Source organism: Drosophila hydei, unplaced genomic scaffold (assembly GCF_003285905.1).
Source record: "Drosophila hydei strain 15085-1641.00,03,60 unplaced genomic scaffold, DhydRS2 tig00008119-arrow-pilon, whole genome shotgun sequence".
Taxonomy (NCBI): Eukaryota; Metazoa; Arthropoda; class Insecta; order Diptera; family Drosophilidae; genus Drosophila; species Drosophila hydei.
Genome location: NW_022045830.1, coordinates 5,157,087 through 5,174,768, shown reverse-complemented (window position 1 = coordinate 5,174,768; position 17,682 = coordinate 5,157,087). Strand labels below are relative to the sequence as shown.

General features: G+C 42.8%; 2 protein-coding genes across 5 annotated transcripts; both read right to left on the bottom strand.

The window, feature by feature from the left end:
* Positions 1–395: 395 nt before the first annotated feature.
* Positions 396–9,855, bottom strand: LOC111596153 (allatostatin-A receptor). 2 transcript variants are annotated; one of them, XM_023310243.2, is made up of 4 exons: positions 7,615–9,855; positions 4,005–4,283; positions 3,779–3,937; positions 396–1,016 (listed from the first exon to the last, which is right to left on the bottom strand). In XM_023310243.2, the coding sequence occupies exons 1-4, from the start codon at positions 8,185–8,187 to the stop codon at positions 921–923; spliced, it is 1,107 nt and encodes a 368-aa protein (XP_023166011.1). In that variant the 5' UTR covers positions 8,188–9,855; the 3' UTR covers positions 396–920. The 2 variants fall into 2 exon arrangements, with proteins under 2 accessions (XP_023166011.1, XP_023166010.1); XM_023310242.2 differs by lacking the exon at positions 396–1,016 and adding an exon at positions 3,201–3,562.
* A 3,733-nt stretch (positions 9,856–13,588) lies between these two features.
* Positions 13,589–16,837, bottom strand: LOC111596147 (putative polypeptide N-acetylgalactosaminyltransferase 13). 3 transcript variants are annotated; one of them, XM_023310234.2, is made up of 8 exons: positions 16,786–16,837; positions 16,432–16,700; positions 16,213–16,370; positions 15,815–15,990; positions 15,285–15,748; positions 14,923–15,119; positions 14,494–14,682; positions 13,589–14,346 (listed from the first exon to the last, which is right to left on the bottom strand). In XM_023310234.2, exons 2-8 carry the CDS (start codon positions 16,558–16,560, stop codon positions 13,944–13,946), a joined length of 1,716 nt encoding a protein of 571 aa, XP_023166002.2. In that variant the 5' UTR covers positions 16,561–16,700; positions 16,786–16,837; the 3' UTR covers positions 13,589–13,943. The 3 variants fall into 3 exon arrangements, with proteins under 3 accessions (XP_023166002.2, XP_023166003.2, XP_023166004.2); XM_023310235.2 differs by lacking the exon at positions 16,786–16,837 and having other exon boundaries at positions 16,213–16,358; positions 16,432–16,660; XM_023310236.2 differs by lacking the exons at positions 16,213–16,370; positions 16,432–16,700; positions 16,786–16,837 and having other exon boundaries at positions 15,285–15,764; positions 15,815–15,911.
* Between the last annotated feature and the right edge of the window lie 845 nt (positions 16,838–17,682).

Genomic DNA, 17,682 nt, shown 5'->3' with positions numbered 1-17,682 from the left:
ACACAAGACGAACGCTGCATAATTAATTCAGCTCCATGTCCGGCGGCTCTGAATGCAATCAAAATGCGTGCACAACTTGGCCAAGTCGAGGCGAATACCTTAAAGCTGGCCCGAAAACTCAACTTAAACCTCAACTTTGGCCAGATGACGAGTGCCACGCCTATCAATGAGACTCTCGCCAGCTTGCGACTGCAATTCGCAGCGACGTCTTCTGGCCCGGGGCAGATTTGCAAGTATTTCGATTTCGTGTTATTCCACATCGCTTGAGAAACAATTTCCACATTTTTGAGCCACTTCGAAATAGTTTTTGCCAACTGATTGGAAAACACCAAAAACGATACAAAATATCTTGTTTATTTCTTTTATTGTTTACATTGAATTAGCAAAAAGCTGGGCAATTAACTTTTGTTTACATTCGGCCACGCTTCGGCGCACACGATTGCGCGTGGCTCACACGAAGCGTTAACTCATAGACAGTTAGCATTAGCCTATATACAACTTTATCTAAGTCTAAGTACACATACATAGATAGACATACATATATATATATTTATATATGTATTTAAGCTATGGGGAGGATGCGATTTGAATTGCGCGCTCGTATTTATAGGAGCTCTACTTGTTTGTTGTTTGTTGCTTCAGTTTATAAGTTTGGTCCTGTTTCTTTTTTTGTTGTTGGGCATTGGCTGTTAATTAACAGCACATCCTCAGCCCCTTAATTGGCCGCATTTAGCCGGTTGGCCGCCTTCCAGCATCGCACGAAGCAATCAATCTGCCACCTGCTGCCACTTCGCACGCCTCTTTTCCGCCTGCTCTTGCTCTCGCCTCTGCTCCTGCTGGCTGTCGGTCAATCACTTTTCGATATATACATATAGATATTTGAAGCTGTCGCCGATTTTTGGTTGTCGTCGCGTAAGCGCTCACAGGCCCGTCGTGGAGGTCCTTCCGCAGGACGTCTTGCGCGGCGGCGGCAAATCAGTTGTGTAATTCTGGTAACGATTCGAACAGTTAATGGCCTACAGAGAGATAGAAGGTAAGAAAGAAAGTTAATGCTAAAAATACATAAAATAACGACAGTAAATCGTTGCCACAAAATGTTTGATTAATGATGTGTTGCTCGCTGCACGGAAGCAGGCGGCGTTTCCTCAATTCCCTCCCACAACAGGCCTTGAGCCCCAAGCGCAGCGAAAGCTGTGGCTTTGCATTTGAATGATTAGATTTGATTCAATATTCAATTATTTAACTGGTTTGAGGTGTTGAAATGCCCACAGTTTAACTGTGGGCCCACTGCCTGCCGCCCACCCCACTCCAGTCGGGACGCCGGGCCCTGCTCAGTCTCGGCTATCCCGTTGGGCGTTTGCATATAAATGATTTATGAATTTGCGCTCTGATTGAATCGTCCGAAATTGTTGATTAGTGCGCCGTCATAGAAACAACAACGGCAACAGCAACAACAGCAACAACAATGCCAACCGTCAACAACAACCACAACAATCGCCTAGACTCTGGGTATTTCCATGCAATCGCTCAAGGGAAATAAGTTACGATTTTCTAGCCCCATTGACTGTAAAGCATATTCAAATGCATTATATATACATGTGTGTGTGTGCGTGTGTGCGTGTGTGTGCACCTGTACCTGAGTTGGGCTGTGATTTGATTATAGCGCATGTTTGGCAGGAATTCGAATTCATAGACAGCTTTTCCAACACTGTGCAAATTCTGGCATGGACTCGCTGGCAAATATAACTCTTTAAATTGATATAAATTATGCATGGGATAATAATAAATGATGCCCTGACAGGCGCAAGCTATCAGATTTGATATCTTTTCTCTCGAAAACTAAGCCAAAATGGGATATTTCAGATATTTTTTTACCCAAAATAAAAGAAGCAGGCAGCAGTCAGAGTGGCGAAGTAGCCAAGAGGACAACAAAAGATTCTCCGAGGGATTTAAGTCTTAACTTTCTCGTTTGTATATTAAATCATATGAATTCGTTGCTAGATTTATAATGAGTTTTAATTAATACACTTTGGGGTGCAATTCAATTCGTTTTAATAGACTTTAATTTCAACGAGTCGCTCAAGAGAACGCAAACGGCAAATAATTATATGATTATAAATAATTGTAAATATTTAATATAAATAAAAGTGATTTTTGATATTTTATTGGCCACGAAAGCAAATATTAAATAACGTTAACTTTAATTAAGAGAATAAAGTAAATACGCCGAGCCGGCGGCGCTTGTAAATAAATTATATTACATTTTTAATCTGGCCAGCGGAGATGGTTGAGGGGAGGCAGTTGACCTCATGTGAGGGCTGAATTAAATTGATTTTGCGACACATGCGTCCACACGAGTCTTTAAAAAAGAAAAACAATGCGATTCTATTGACAAATTGCATAATGGTCGAGCCGTCAGTTGAGCAATTAGCCAATTTGATGGGCTAATACGTGTGCTACATACCTGGCTGCACGAAGTGTATTGGGAAAAAGTGGGCCGCACGCGCGTAGCACAATTTGCCAAAACAATAGCCAGCAATTTAATTAATGTAATTAATCTAATTTAATGACTTGACAAACACATCAATTAGCGCCGGCCGAAGGGCGGAGGGTGGCGTCCGAAGGACGCATGGACCGCGGCCAAGCTCAATTTAAATGCAAAGTGCCGGAGCAGGACTTTGCGGAAAGTGGAAAAGCTGCTCCGCAGCAACAAAAACAAATTAAAATATTAAAATTAGGCCACAAAATGATTGAAAGGAAATGTTGCAGACGGCTTTGCCATCGACGCGACTTGGACACAGCACTCGAGACGCTCTCTCCCATCCGTCTGTCCCTAAAGTAATTAAAAGTAGGTAAAGCATAGTCCAACTCCCACCTCCCTACGGAATGTTACAATTTTGGTTTCATTTTGGTTTTTCCCTACGTTTTGTACTTATGTAAATGGCCAGAAGAATTAATGCGTCTAGCGAGTGAGTTGAATGGGAATGAGCTGAGCTGAGCTGAGTTGAGCTGAACAGATATGAGTTGTACGTTGCTGTTGAGTTGGAGTCCTGCGTGTCAGCCACTGCCACTACCCAGGCCATCGGCATAAAGTGCTTTCATAACTAAAAACTTCAGCTGCATTGTGCGTACATTTAAAAAATTCCATATTTCAATATTTTACTGTGTAAGATAATTCCAAATATTTATCTCGCACAAATGCCAAAAATAGCGCGGATTTGATTTAATTTGATTGGCACGCCGACTGCCGCTGCTGCTGCTGCTATTTGTTTCACAATTTTTGCTGTAAAATGTTGGTATTTATAACGCAATTATTGGGAGCATCCCACGCGGCGTATGCGCGTTTTTCGCACTTAACTCATTAAGGCCCCCAACGATTGCTGGCAAATGTTTGAGCATTGCGCGCGTTTTTCCAATATTATTTTATTTGATTTTTTCATCTCTCCCGCGCTTGGCCTGCGTCCATGGACAGCGTAAATAGTTTAATTGTATTATCGACGGCAACATTTGAAGGAATTAAACGCACATTTGATATCGCATCAAGTGACTGACGTTTTAACAGCTGCATGGAAAATAACACCAATTGAAGCGAAACCACTTTATCAAACTGAACAAAAAACAGTCCACAAAGTGGGTCGAGAGCAGCCACAGCTGCATGAAGCCATATGCAGTTCGTTTGACAATGAACAGCAACAGCCAAACAATTCAATTGGTTACAAGAAAGCACTCAATGGAACAATAGCCTGTGGCTCTTTGTCGTCCTGTGGCGCATACTCACCTTGTAGAAGGCCTTGCGAAAGTTGTCCGAGAGGAAGGCATAGAGCAGCGGGTTGATGCAGGAGCTGGTGTAGGCCATCGTATGGGCCACTATCTGCAGTATGACACTGAACATGCTGTTCGTCTCATACATTTTCAAAGCCTTCAGCAGTAGAATGAGCTGCAAATCAATTGAACGTTTAAAAGTATAGTAGGAATAGGAATTAAGCCAAGAGTTTCGTGCTCACCTGCACTGGCAGCCAGAGCGAGGCGAAGGCAATGACCACGACCACCACCAGGCGTGTAACCCGCTTGCGTCCACGCTGCGACTCCTTGGACATGCGCACGCCGGTGCCCTGGCGCCAGAGACGCATGATCATGCGCACGTATAACCCGCTGATGACCATCAGGGGCAGCAGGTATGAGCTGATGAAGAAGCTCACCTGAAAGGTGCTCAGGTCCAGCACATCGTTGTCGATGAAGCGGCACATGGCGTAGATGACGTTCGTCTGGTTATCATAGTGCACCTGCACAGAGCAAAAGTAGTCTATGTAGAACTTAAATATTACGCATACGTCATGTCGCCTGACACTTTCATGACCTCGATGTTCATAAATAAGTCACAGTAACAGACTAACTACAAATATGGTATGTAAAACGAAACACGTGCAGAGCGCTGGCAGAGCCGAAGCTGCATATAGCTGCCCGGGAGACTGTCTCTGACAGGTTGATAACATATTCGACTCTTCACATGACGCACTCACCAGTCGGAGCCCCGCTGACCCTCTGTCAGGCCTGTTGGGTCATAAACTAGCAATAAGTCGTAAACAATATATATCGATTCACACGGCCAACTTTTTGTTTACAGTTTTGTTTACAGCACAGTCACAGTCACAGCGCGCTGTGTTCATATAAAATACGATTAAAAACTCTAGAGAGATGCACCGAAATCATATTTATGTTATCTTTTGTTGCTGCTACAAGTAGCTGAACAGTTGGCCAAGGAGAGTGGCCTCTAGCCATGGCCCTTTACAGTTAAGTGCGGCCTAATTTGACATTTAATTAGTTCGAATTAAATGGATTTTCATGTTTCTCAACTCAACAAAATTGCGTTCGGCTTTCATATAAAATGTGAGAGGGGGAGAAAGTGAGAGAGGAAGAGAGAGAGAGGGTGGGAGCGGTCGTAAAGCAGATACTGACCCAACTCAAGTGGTTGTGAAAGAATTCATAAACAGCTGTCAATCAATGCCACAATAGATCTATATTTAATGCAGATATTACGACAGGCATATGCCCCGTTTTATGGCTATATTTTTTCTATATATATGTATCGTATAGATATAGATGTTGATATACAGCGCTCGCATCTGTTATTGTTACAACTATTTGTAAATATTGTTTCTTTTTGTTTTGTCTTGTTTTGTTTTGCTTTCTGTTGTTTTGTTTTGCTTTGTGTCGACAATAGATAACAGTATGTAATATGAATATAATTAATAGCTAACTGTTAATTAACATGTTGATCAAACATGAGTTAATTATGCCTTTTTATCGCACGTTTTGCCTTTGTTTGTATGCGCATATGCGGAGGGAGGAGAGAGAGAGAGTGTGTGTGTGTGTGTGTGTGTGTGTTCTTGTTATCGACACACACACACACACGCATAAATATTCAATTTGGCTAGCTTAATCCTATGGCACAGCAAAGCAAACAAAAACAAGCAGCAACAAAAGCCGAGGCGTGAAAAAAGAGCGTGAAATGCCATTTAATAAAATATCAAGTTACAACAAAACAAACAACAACAACATCATCAACATCAATAAGTGCACAGCAAATGGTCCATTTCATTGATAAAGACGCCAGCGGCGATAAGATACGTTTAATTACGGGCGACTATTCGATTATGAATAGGGCTACCACACACCACACTCATGCGTGCGAAAAACAAAATCTAGGCCCAACCACACACCCACACACCCACACACGCAGACACGCACTCCCTCCCATACACACAGTTTCCCTGGAGACTTATGCTGAAACGTGGCTCAAGAAATTTCCGTTGTATTTGGCTAATGAACTTTGTTCGAGTATTGAGGGAAAAGCTATTAAGAGTTCACAGCTGCCAGCTAATAAGCTGATTAGCTGCTTGCCGAGACATTATTCACACATTAAAGATTGCCAAATTGTATTCGAATAGTATTTCAATAATATTTAAGTAAATAACAAAGCCTCTACGCTTGCATCCCACGGAATTCTATAAACATTGAACTTTCTTTCAAATTTGTTTATATTCAAATATGTTTATACGTTAACAAATAAAAGGAAACTGTTTATGCTCGCCATTATGTGCACAACTTAACACTAAATCGATTTCAACAGTTGACTCGAGTCACGCGTTTCGAGCTGATTTCCGCGAAGAAAAAAGATAATTTCACTAAGTTTATCTGTTTGCGAGTATACAAATTCTATTTAAGACCTAATGAAACATATATCTAATACAAATCAAAATTCGCTAAAACCTAATCTCAAATTTTTTTTTTAAATTTCTAAACATGATTTTCTTCAAATAAAATAAATTGAAAATGACATAAAATTAAAATTTTAAAATTAATTTTTCATACAAATTAAATACTTAAACTTTCCTGAAAAACCAAACTTTACATCTTTTTTTAATTTTTAAATTTTAAATTAATAAACAAATATCAAAAAAAAATTGAGTTTTTTATAAAACTCTTCCAAGATTTTTTATGGAAAATTTTGGCATTAAAAAAAAAATAAAAATCATTGACCTAATTTGAAACAAAAGAGAATATTTACAAATCGTAAAGATATTTTTGGATTTGTGAAAATAATTTCCATAAATTCAAAATGCATAAATATTATAAATTAAAAACAAACTTCTTCAATTCTATTGTGAAGTGATTGATAAACATTTTCCTGCAATTTCCACAGGAAATCAAGAGGTAAAGCAAGAAAATGGAATACGTTTCAAATAAATAGGTATTTAATTATTTTGATTGCTTGTTCATAAAAGTTGTACTCCGCCTTGTGGCTAAACAAATTCGTTGTTGTTCTGTTTCTTCTTTGGCCGCATTTATTAAACAATTAACTTGTCATTCGCACTCAGCGCACTGAACCGTGAAGCATTAACGCCTTTATGGCAAATGGATAAATGATATCGAAGCCGGAGAGCGTTTACTGCGCACTCTGCCGATAGCATCAAGGTCATCGATTCATCATACGCACCGTATGCCCAGTCAGAGGCTCCATCTATCTATCAGTTTGTCTGGCTGTCGCTTCGTCGATGATCAATGATCCATACGTTTTCATAGCAACCGAATAAGCTGAACAAAAACTCTGATATGCATATTGTAAATGGATGATGCGCATACGAGTTGGAAATGGTATTTTCCATATGACCAGCAACAGTATGCCTCACATGTATAGCTATACGAGCGTGTGTGTGTGTGTGTGGTTGTCTATATCAGCTCTATAATTAAAATTTATGCATTTAAAATAGCAAATTAGTAACAAAAACAGAACAGAACAGGCGCCCGCATCTAGCCAATTCCCAATATAAACACGTAAATGCGAAACAAAGAATAAACTTAAATATAATTAAAAGCAACAACAATAACAAAATCAAAATGTGGGCAGCTAGAGGCCAAAGCCAGATCCAGCTAGAACAAAAGTATTTCACCCACTGACGTGGAGCAGCAGCTCGAGACATCTAACGAGGTGCCGATGATGCGAAGCAATAAATTTTAGCTGGCCTCTGTTATTCGCAGCACATTCGGGCACAGCAGGCAGCTAGCCCTGAGGCTGGGCTCCACAAGCACACCCACACACATACACACACTTACCACCACATCATGAGCAAAGGTGACCGGCATAGAAACGGTCAGCACGACTGTCCACAGCGTAAATATGGCTATCTTTGTGATGTGCTCGGTGCGCAGCATGCGCGAGCGTATGGGATGAACGACAGCCAGAAAGCGATCGATGGACATCAGTACGAGCGTATAGATGGAGGCGTAGGCAGTAACCACAATCAGATACTGGACACTGCGGCACCAGAGCTTGCCAAACGGCCAATGCTGCGTCACATAGTCGACGGCAGTGAAGGGCACACAGAAGATGACGAACAGCAGATCGGCTGCGGCCAGATTCACGATCAGCAGATTCGTTGTCGAGTGCATGTTCTTGTTCAGCAGCACCACCAAGATGACCAACAGGTTGCCAAAGAAGCCCGAGACGGCAATGATGCCAAAGAAAATGGGCACCAGCCAGCGCACTGTGTCCCGAATGTCGTCCGCTTCGGTTTGAATTGTAGTTGAGTTGCTGTCCAGGCTGCTGGCGTTGCTGCTGATGTTCAGGCTGCTTGTGGTCAGCTCCAGCTGGCCAGCCAGCGTCATTGTTATGTTGCCAAGTTCCATGCTGTGGCGTTCGCTAGTCTATTGATTTTTAATTGGCCCAGCACTCATTACATTTCCTTTGTTGGCGCACACAATGCGCGGAGCATTTTCTTTTTATTTCACGACTATTTTTTCGATTGTATTGTCACAGCTCGTCGGGGTCAAATAACAAATTTCCAATTAAACGATTTTGGTCAAGCAGCCACTAGTCTCAAAGAATCGCAGTACGCTGCTGCTGCTGCTGCTGCTTCTTCTTCTTCTCCACTTTTTCAATTATCATGCGCAATAATCCACAGGGAGCAGCTGCGGACACATTGTCTAAGCCCGAACGTAATTCACGGACTACAACACGTAGCGGTCCCAAAGACAATTTGGAGGCGCACCAATGAACACACAGAGAGAGAGTTCACGATAATTGTAACAAGGTAAGACAACAATACAAGAGTTGAAAAAAATGACGCCACGCGCAGCGCCCACTGCTCGCTGCGAGCTCCTCTTTGAGCCGTGTCACGCCCTAGCTAACTGTTATCCCTTTGTGGCAGCTGCACCCACATGCTATAAATGGCTTACAAGGACTTCGTAAATTTCTTATTGACAGACCGAACGGCGTCGCTTTTATAGCTGTTGCTGTTGCTGCTGCTGTCACACAGACACACACACCCGAATAAATCGCATAACTTCTGCTTGGCTTGCTTTTAAATTTGATTATAATTTCGTTGAACGTTGTTAACGAAATTATGTTCTTATTTTTTTTTTTTTTCTTTTTCGAGAAATCCAAAATTCAAACTGCACGCGTTGGTTACCAGCTCGCAACTGATGGCTGATGGCTGTGCCTCAAAAGATTCGCAGTCTACGTCGACGGCAGCGCCGGCAGCAGCACCAATAACAACGTCTACAACAACAGCTGTGTGTGTATGGCGCAGCGCTTGCTCAGCAGCCAATGCGTGGCCAGCGCTAGCTGTTTGCTTAGCCAGACGGCAAGAGCGTCAGCCAGAACCAAAACAGTTGGGAGCAGCAATAGCCGGCCGGTCACCAGGGTGACAGCTGGCTGTGCCGCACAGCTGGATCTAGTCGCTGTATGGTGCTTAACTTCACTGATTAACTGTTGCGTCCGGCGTCCGGCGTCCGGCGTCCGGCGGCAGAAATCAACTAGCGAATGCCAACAGACGAAATAAACACAAATTCACTCTGACAATGGCACGCGCTGCGTTACCCATTCGCCAGTGACCCCGCCTCGCAGGTCCCGTCCCGCCCCTCACCAATTCAAACAGTTTTATTGTCTGGAGGTCGCTTATCGCAACAGTTTTATCGCACACCTTTAGAGCGCTGTGGCGCACCGCAGCGAAGAGTTGGATTGGAGTGGTAAAGCAGCTGTTGCTGTCGCTCCTGCTACCCGGGCTAAACCCGGCAACGACAGCCCATTTACATGCCTATCATTGGCAGCGTCTGGGCCATTCACCTGTCACAGCCAGCTTGACGAGTTGACGTTGTCGTTGACGTTGACGTCGACGGTGCCGCCGACGCAGCGTCGCAGCTGCGGCTTAATTGTCGCACAGCATTTGCGTCGGCCACGCCTCAGTGGGCCATCATCGAGTACAACAACAATTTGACGAGATTAAACACGAATTAAGCAGCGCCTGAAGAAACACAAGAAAAATAAAACAGCCCAAGAGCAAGCTGAATAAACACAATTCCAAAAAAGAGAAATCAAATGAAATCATATATATTTAATGTGAACACGACGCATTTAATGTCGTCCTCAATCTTTAATGGCTGTTGTCTAGCTGCAAATACGAACAGCAGCAACAATTTGATACTTTTACCATAGGGCTAACAATGCTGGCCAAGACTCAACGAGTGCACCGAAATATGTATACAAATTTACAGGCGAGCCTCTATAAGAACTGGGCACCATTGGGAAGTCAGACTGAAATTTGTGTTCCCAATGTGTGCTGCATACCTTAAGGCGCATCAAATTTAATAAGATTTTAGGTATTTCCATTTGTATAGCACAGATCTCAGAGCATTCCGATTACTATGGAGAGAATTTAAGCATCGAGTAACCGTATATGTAGGCATTCTCTAGTTTGTTAACAAATGTTATTGGGATACCGGGCAGGAGTGGCTATGCAGCGCGGCTTGTTCTATTTATGAAATTACGTTGATTTAATGAGGGTCGCAAAATTCACAATTAGCATTAAACCAAATACACAAACTACTCAAATCTGTGCGCCTTTCACATAAGTACATAAATATATATATATATATATTTTATATATATATATATTTTAGGGTAATATATGTTACCAAAAGCAACAACAAGTCACGTAATATGTTTGCTAAGCCTGAAATGAAAAGCGAGCATTTCAAATAAATTAACTTGTGAATGAATGACAGCCAAACACACACTTCAACACACACACACACACAACAGGCTTTTGAGCCGCATAACATTTACTCTGGCTGGCTCACTTTTAGCCCAATTTCTGGCTGTTATAAAAAGTTAAGCAAACAATTTTGTTATGCCAAAACTTTCGATGTGATTGAAATGTTTTTAAACGAGCTACAATAAGAGCATACGTACGCATACACATACACACACACACACACACACACTTAAATATATACATGAAAATTGCTGTGCCATGTTGTCGGGTCGAGCATTTTTATTTTTTGGCACAATCATGTGCACTACCTTATTTTTTAGACTGGTATTTAAGGCTAGTGCTAATAGCACAACAACAGTGGGCACAATGCACAAAATATGATACAAAAAATAAATAAACAAAATGAAATATGAAAATGCTTTTCACATTTACCATCGCCCGTCTCTGTTATTCAATTGCATTTCAGTTGAAACTTAAATTTGAGCGAATAAGTCACGTTGCCTCCCATGGTTGGCCGGCTGCTGGGTGAATTCTATTGTCATTCTGCAGACACTTGATGCTCAAAATGATGGATTATCGTCTTTTCCGTGTCGTCGTAATATTTTCATATTACATTATTTTGAGTCCGCATCCATTATGTCGGGCTGTGGGTTGTGGCAAGATCTGCGCTGTGGAGCTGCAGAACAGAATTAATAAATGTAAATCGGCAGGAAACTGTGCAGAAAGCGAGGCGAGTCCTTAAACAGTACTAACAGCCGCATTAATCGGCATTTCTCGGAAAAAGGGTTCGGCCGTGCACAGCTTTTGCTATTTAATCATTCAAATTGACTTTCTTGCCTGATGGCCGTTAATTTTAAAATCCCTTTTAAAAAACGCTACTCTCATTTTCCGGGCTTTCCTTTCATGCCTGGCCCGTAACTTTGTTTTCCGCTTGAGGCTTATAAGTTTATACCCTCGGCTCACTCCATTTTTATCTTCCGCTTCCTCTTGTTCCTCTTTTTTCTTGGTTTTGTTCCATTTTCGCGAATTTTTTCTTTTGTCTTTCGCGCTGGCTCGCTTAGAACGCGCTGAGTTTGCATTTGGCTTTCCTTTTAGCATTTTCCACATCCTTTTTTTTTAAGTTTTTAATCAAGATGTTTTAAATGCGGTTCGCCGCTGAATGATGGATTTTTCGCTCTCCACCTCCCTTTCGCTCTGGCTTTTTTCTCTCTCTTTTTTTCTGCGAAAAGTAAACAGAAAGTTGGCGGTGTGTTTGGCAAAGATTTATGCAGATAATAAAATGAGTCTTCAAATGTTTAATCAAGTTTTGAACGGCAAGCCCCTTTAGCTGCTTCTGTCCAGTTTTCAGCTTTCAGCTTTCAGTTTTCAGTTTTCCGCTTCCAGTTTGTGCTCCATAATTAAGGCTCGTCCTTGGCTAAAATCTATTCAGCGTAAGAGCAACTTTTCAAAAGCAATATAAGCCTGGGGTAAAAACATGTCAAGGACTGCGTCCATTCAGTTCACATTAAAGCCAATGCTTAGAAACGATGGCTATAAGATCGCTGTTTCAACAATTAGCTCCACGACTTTTCTAGTGCTTCAAAATATTTTTCTGCAGCCAAGTACCATTGAGGTTGGCAACAGCAACAGCAGTAGAAACAGCAGCAGCAGCAGTGGCAGCAGCAACAGCAGCCACAGTCAGTCAGTGCAGCAAATCTTATTTACTATAGAGCGTGCCCAGGTGCCCCGTGCATCACAATGAAATGTCTCAAACAATGGTCCAACGTAGTCATAACTGGAAAGAAACTAAAATAAACCAAACTTAACTAAACTAAATGCTGCTTCCGCACGGACAAACAGCTGCAACTTGTTAGACGTCTAGCTGTCGTCGTTGGTTTTATTTGAGTACCCTACGAAATTGACAAAGTGGACATGATAAACTAGCAAGTAAGTTGTACAACTTCAGCTTCGTCTTACCCCTGACATTTATACCTAGTTGCAATAGATTTTGTCTAAGTAAATGCCATTTCCAACAACTTCAACAAACATCAAACATTCAGTCAGACTTATATAGATGATATCTCATTTAAATTATGGCTCGCTCTACGACATAAGACAACGACAACATAAAATGGCACTTACCTAATTCTTAAGACACAATATTCAATCAGAAGTGATGCATATTCCTTATTTCCTTCAATGGCTCTTCTGTTTAGTGAATAAATTTTGATGTCATTTATAGTTATCTCAGGAGATAAATGCTTAGATAGAAACTTGTTTAGGCAAACAAATTCATTTAAGCTTCACATATTTTATAACTAAATATTTTATTGTTAATAACAAACAAGAACTAGTCAACACTTAAGACCTAGATCAGGCACAGTTTTGCAGCTACAAAAACGAACATAAATATTTGAGTAGTCATTTTTAGGGCGTATGAGCGCCTGGCATTTAACAGGTTTTTTGTTTTGTATAAGTTGCCATGAAAAATATGATTTTACGCGCTGTTCGGTAGTCGTCGTCGCCGCCAAGTTAACCGCCGACGCCGCGTCGCCGGAATGGCCAGATTTGCGGGCGTAGCCGGCAGCGCCTGTTGCCGTGATACCGTAAAATAAATGTTGCTGCCCCACAATTGCAGCAATTGCTGGTGGCGCACAGTTGCCGTCATATTGACAACTCGGGCCATTGTGTTGTGTATTTTTTTCCTTCTCTTTTACGTTTGTGTGCAACAAAATTAGCTTTTACGCTTTATTACCGCAAAGATGGCCAAAGAAAACAATACTCGAGTTGAAATTTGTTCGGCCTGCAGGTTGTCCGACTGTCCGACTGTCCGACAGTCAGCCAGAGATCTCACTGCATTTTGCATTCTTTGGGCTTTATTGTGTTGCCGCCGCTTTTTTGTCATCAGCATCCGAAGGCCATCAAAGTTGCCGGAAGCTCGCCGGGCAGTCATCAACTCAATTACATTTGCGACCCGCGCGGCGACTTTGATGTTGCCCCAACCCAGCACAGCACCCACAACAACAACAACAACAGCCATGACAACTGCAAGAGCGTCGCATTGTTCGGGCAGTTGACTGATGCCGTAGACTTCTAAACAATACGCGGTCCGTTGTTGTCTTTTATCTGTCTGCAGCTCCATTGTGTGCTGTCGCGTGTGACGGATGCGACAGGAAGCGTGCGAAGTCTTGATAGCAAAACGTAGACTGTACAAAAACACTCTCCCTCTCCCTCTTCCTGACCTCCCCCTCTCTCTGTCTGTCCGTCCATTATTTAAAGCTTCCCCTGGCGATAAACTATGGCGGCTGAGGCAACGGAAATATTTCACAGAGATTAGCACAACAAGCCAACGTTTTGATTAGTTGCCAACGGCCCAGCGACTGCTGCTCAATCTGCAGGACATTAACGGGTTTAGCTTTGTGCCTCCATTTCCAATGCAAATTGAAATGATTGGGAGACCGCATGTGGTCGGCAACGGCTCAGCAGTAGCTGATCCTTGAGCGGATTATCCAGGCAAAGATGCGTCCGAGCATGCTGCAACTGTGTGTTGCGTCGCAGCCAATGCTGCCCGGTCTGTCCGGCACGGCAGGGCTCTAAGCTCAGCTGCGGTTGCTTTGCTGCAGCATCAACTGCTAGGCAGAGTCTCTGCTCTGTGCTCAGCTGCCCGCTTTCGTGATGCAAATGCCACTGCGTGACTTGCAGGCTATGGCAGCTGGTAAGCAGCAGTTGCAGCTGCGGCACTGTGCCTGCCACATGCAGACAGCGGCCTGCATTGCGCAAGGTGCCGAGAGCGCTGAGGTTCGCGTGCTGCAACCTGCCACAAAAGAGCAACAGGTAAAAGTTGATTGATATAGCTATCAAATGGTGCCTCCAGACATAATCAACTCTTTGCCAATATAATAATACAGTTAGGCAATCGAATGAATGGAATTCCCACATTAGTTGCATGGGGAATACGTACCTCAGCTCGGGACTCACATGTCGCATGAGCCAGTCGAAAGGCTGGCACTTCAGCTCAGCTTTTATCTGTGCCGGATCGTAGGTGGAAACGGGGCGGAGATTCAATGGAATTTCTCTGGCCGACGGTTTGAGAGCGTAGAACAAATATTTGTACTCGTCCAGCCAGGACTCGGCTATGATTTTTGAGTTGCTGCAGAATACAGAATATAAGCGGAACGGTCAGTATGTAAGCAATCGCATTGCGTGCTGGGAATGTTTATATTAAAAGGTGCCCAACGGAGGGGCGCTGGCTGAGGGCCTGGCTGAAATAAATTGAAAAATACCAAAGGCCACCGCGCTTTTCACACCTAAGCTAGTCGCTGGCCAAACAAAAACGAGCAACAACAGAAAAACTGAATAGAAAACCTTTCGACGGGTCACTTCAACCTACCGCAAATATGTCGCTTGTGCGCTGCCCAGTTGCTGCAGCTCCTGCTCCAGCTCCTGCTCCTGGTCGTACTGAGGCGGAAACTCAAAGGCATGGGCTGCTCGGAAAATATGTCCAATTCGACTGCAGGGCACGATCTCAATTTGTCCGCCGCAAAGCCACAACTTAATGGCCAGCTCAATGGACTCGCCGCCCCAAATCTACAGACAAAAAGGAAATGAGATGTTGCTCTGCACTTTTCAGTTTCTCTCCGATTCCCTCAGTTCTCGATTCGCTGTGCGCCACAAAGTCGTGTGTCATGGCTTGACATAAGCAATTAGCACACACTTGCCACAAGCACAAGTTAATTAGGCGCGGGCGCTTACCTCCAAGTGCGGATTGAAGCCGTGCAGCTTGCGGAACGACTCGCGTGAGATCATCAAGATGCCACCCGCAAAGACAGGGCTGGTATATGGCTGCGCCAGCGTCTCCTTGTCAGCCAGCACCCGGGGCAGCCAATGGAAGTGTAGGCTCCAATCGAAGCCGCCTTTCAGCAGCTCATTCCCTGCCATGTAGCTCAAGGTCTCGGGTTCAATGGGATCCAGCAGCGGGCTGACCGCAAGCCTTGAGTTCAGCGTCAGCCTCTCCAGCAGGGGTTCCAGCCAGCCATCGTTGACCTCACAGTGACTGTCCAGAAACAGCAAATAATGGCCACTGGCCAAACGAGCGCCCTCGTTGCGTGACCAAATCAGGCCCTTGCGGTTCAGATTTCGACTAAAGATGAGTCGGGGGCGCCCTCGCTCAGCATAGGCTGCGGTCAAGTGCCGCTCGAGACTCGCCAACAGGCCGACTGCGAAATGAGAGAGCTAAATGAATGAGAGCTAGTGTCAACGCTGGAGATCTTGGCCAAGCTCACCATCCTCGCTGCCATCGTCTATGACAATGAGCTCGTGCAGATACTCCTGCGGCGTTCGACTGATCAGCGTCAAGATCGTGCGCAGCAGCATGGAACGCGCCTCATTATGAAAACTAATCACAACGCTCAGCTTGGCGAGACTAGCGTGGGGCAGCGCATAGCGACGCCTGTTGCAACTGCAAGTTAAAAAGTTAAAAAAAAAGTTAAAAAAAATTGAAGAACAAGTTTAAGTGTGCTAATCAATGCTGACTGACTGTCAGATACCCATTAGTTCACAATATATTTTTAGTCTAATATAAGTTTTGATCTGTCCATGAGCTTCTTCTGTCTGACTTGAGTATACATTTCTTAAGTAATGTAAATAGAGCATTATAAATTAGTCAAGTCTTTATACAGACCTTTCATGTCGCGTCGTGGGCAGCAGACGGACTGCTGCTAAATTGTCGCTTAGCTGGCGATTGTATTGATAAAATGCATGTGGCTGATCGGGCGTATGCGTAACAAAGTCTTGCCATTCATGTTGATGTAGGCTTAGCTGCTGCTGCTGCAAAAGCAACTGGAAAACAGTCGCATTAAAATTGCTGTCAATGTTAGAAGAACTTGAACTGAACACTCACGCGACGGCTGATTAATTCATCGATAAGGCCAAGGCGCACAACCAAAACGAGAATCACAAACTGCATGGCCAAGAGAGTCATAATGCCGAGCAGGCAACAGCGCAGCCGGCGATGCAGGCTGCCGGACATCGCGGCGTTTGTGCCCGACTGTGTGCCACACGCTGGCAGCCAACGCGAAAACCCGTAACGCCATGCGCCTCGGCAATGAATGCGCGTCGTAATCGTGTTTCTGGGCAAATAAATATCAGCTGAAAACTGATATTTCAGGTATGTTTATTTTCTTATATTCAGCGCTGCTCGTGGCGTCATAAAAAGCTGAAAATTGAAAACTAACTTGAAACTAGCTTCGCATAGGTCTCTCTCTCTCTCTGTATCTATCTATCGGCCTCTCGCTCGCTCCCACTATCTGGCTGGCTGTCAAACTTGTTGCTGATAAACCGTTCGATAAGTTTGGCAAATATTTGTGTGCAGCTCGCAAGGTGTTAATTATACCACATGAAATCTATATATTACCTGTCATGCCTGTCAGTTAGTGGGCGAACGCACACACAGGTATGTATGCCCATATATATATATTTATATATATATTAATATATTTTGTGTTATCAGTTGTAATCAGTGCGAAGTTAACACAGTTTGCTATTTCAATTACATAATGTGAAAGCACTTGACAGAGTTTTTGGCGTGGATTAGTTTGGACAGGGATGGATTAGACAATGTCTGCTTGGATTAGACAATGTCGTTGTTGAAATAACATTATTAAAACATTATATATATTTATATTTATAAATGGACACACTTAAGCAGATTAACATCATTTGATGTTTATTTAATTAATCAAACTTATTTACACAATTTCATTTAATTTCATTTATAAATAGCTACAAAATTATATTTATTTCAAGTAAGAGAAATAGCATGCTTAAAGAAAATGTGTATATAATTAGACTGGCAAACTGACAGACATATATACACATATCTATCACATATATTATATTACATATCTTTCATAGAATAAAATGATTTTATATTGAATAATAATAATACAAAAATACTGCCAGCTTTGCTTGAACGCATCTGCAGCAGTTTGGAGCTTCAAAACAATGCAATAGCTTCATTCGCATTCTCTTGAACTAAAATTTATTGGCAAATGTTTATCTACGAAACTTAGTTAAGTTTCAATACCACAATTCTATGGAGAAAGTTGCTTAAAATAAATATTTATGGGCTGGTAAACATAAACAAATTGAA

What these genes read in the sequence shown, in the direction of transcription:
- LOC111596153 (XM_023310242.2), bottom strand. Translation starts at nt 8,187, where the DNA reads ATGGAACTTGGCAACATAACAATGACGCTGGCTGGCCAGCTGGAGCTG. An exon ending in CCTTTGCTCATGATGTGGTG is followed by an intron (nt 4,284 to 7,614) that starts GTAAGTGTGTGT and finishes TGCTCTGTGCAG; the next exon opens with GTGCACTATGATAACCAGAC. An exon ending in TTCGCAAGGCCTTCTACAAG is followed by an intron (nt 3,563 to 3,778) that starts GTGAGTATGCGC and finishes TTTTCCATGCAG; the next exon opens with CTGTTAAAACGTCAGTCACT.
- LOC111596147 (XM_023310234.2), bottom strand. Translation starts at nt 16,560, where the DNA reads ATGTCCGGCAGCCTGCATCGCCGGCTGCGCTGTTGCCTGCTCGGCATT. An exon ending in AGACGATGGCAGCGAGGATG is followed by an intron (nt 15,749 to 15,814) that starts GTGAGCTTGGCC and finishes CTCATTTCGCAG; the next exon opens with TCGGCCTGTTGGCGAGTCTC. An exon ending in GCACAAGCGACATATTTGCG is followed by an intron (nt 14,683 to 14,922) that starts GTAGGTTGAAGT and finishes TGTATTCTGCAG; the next exon opens with CAACTCAAAAATCATAGCCG.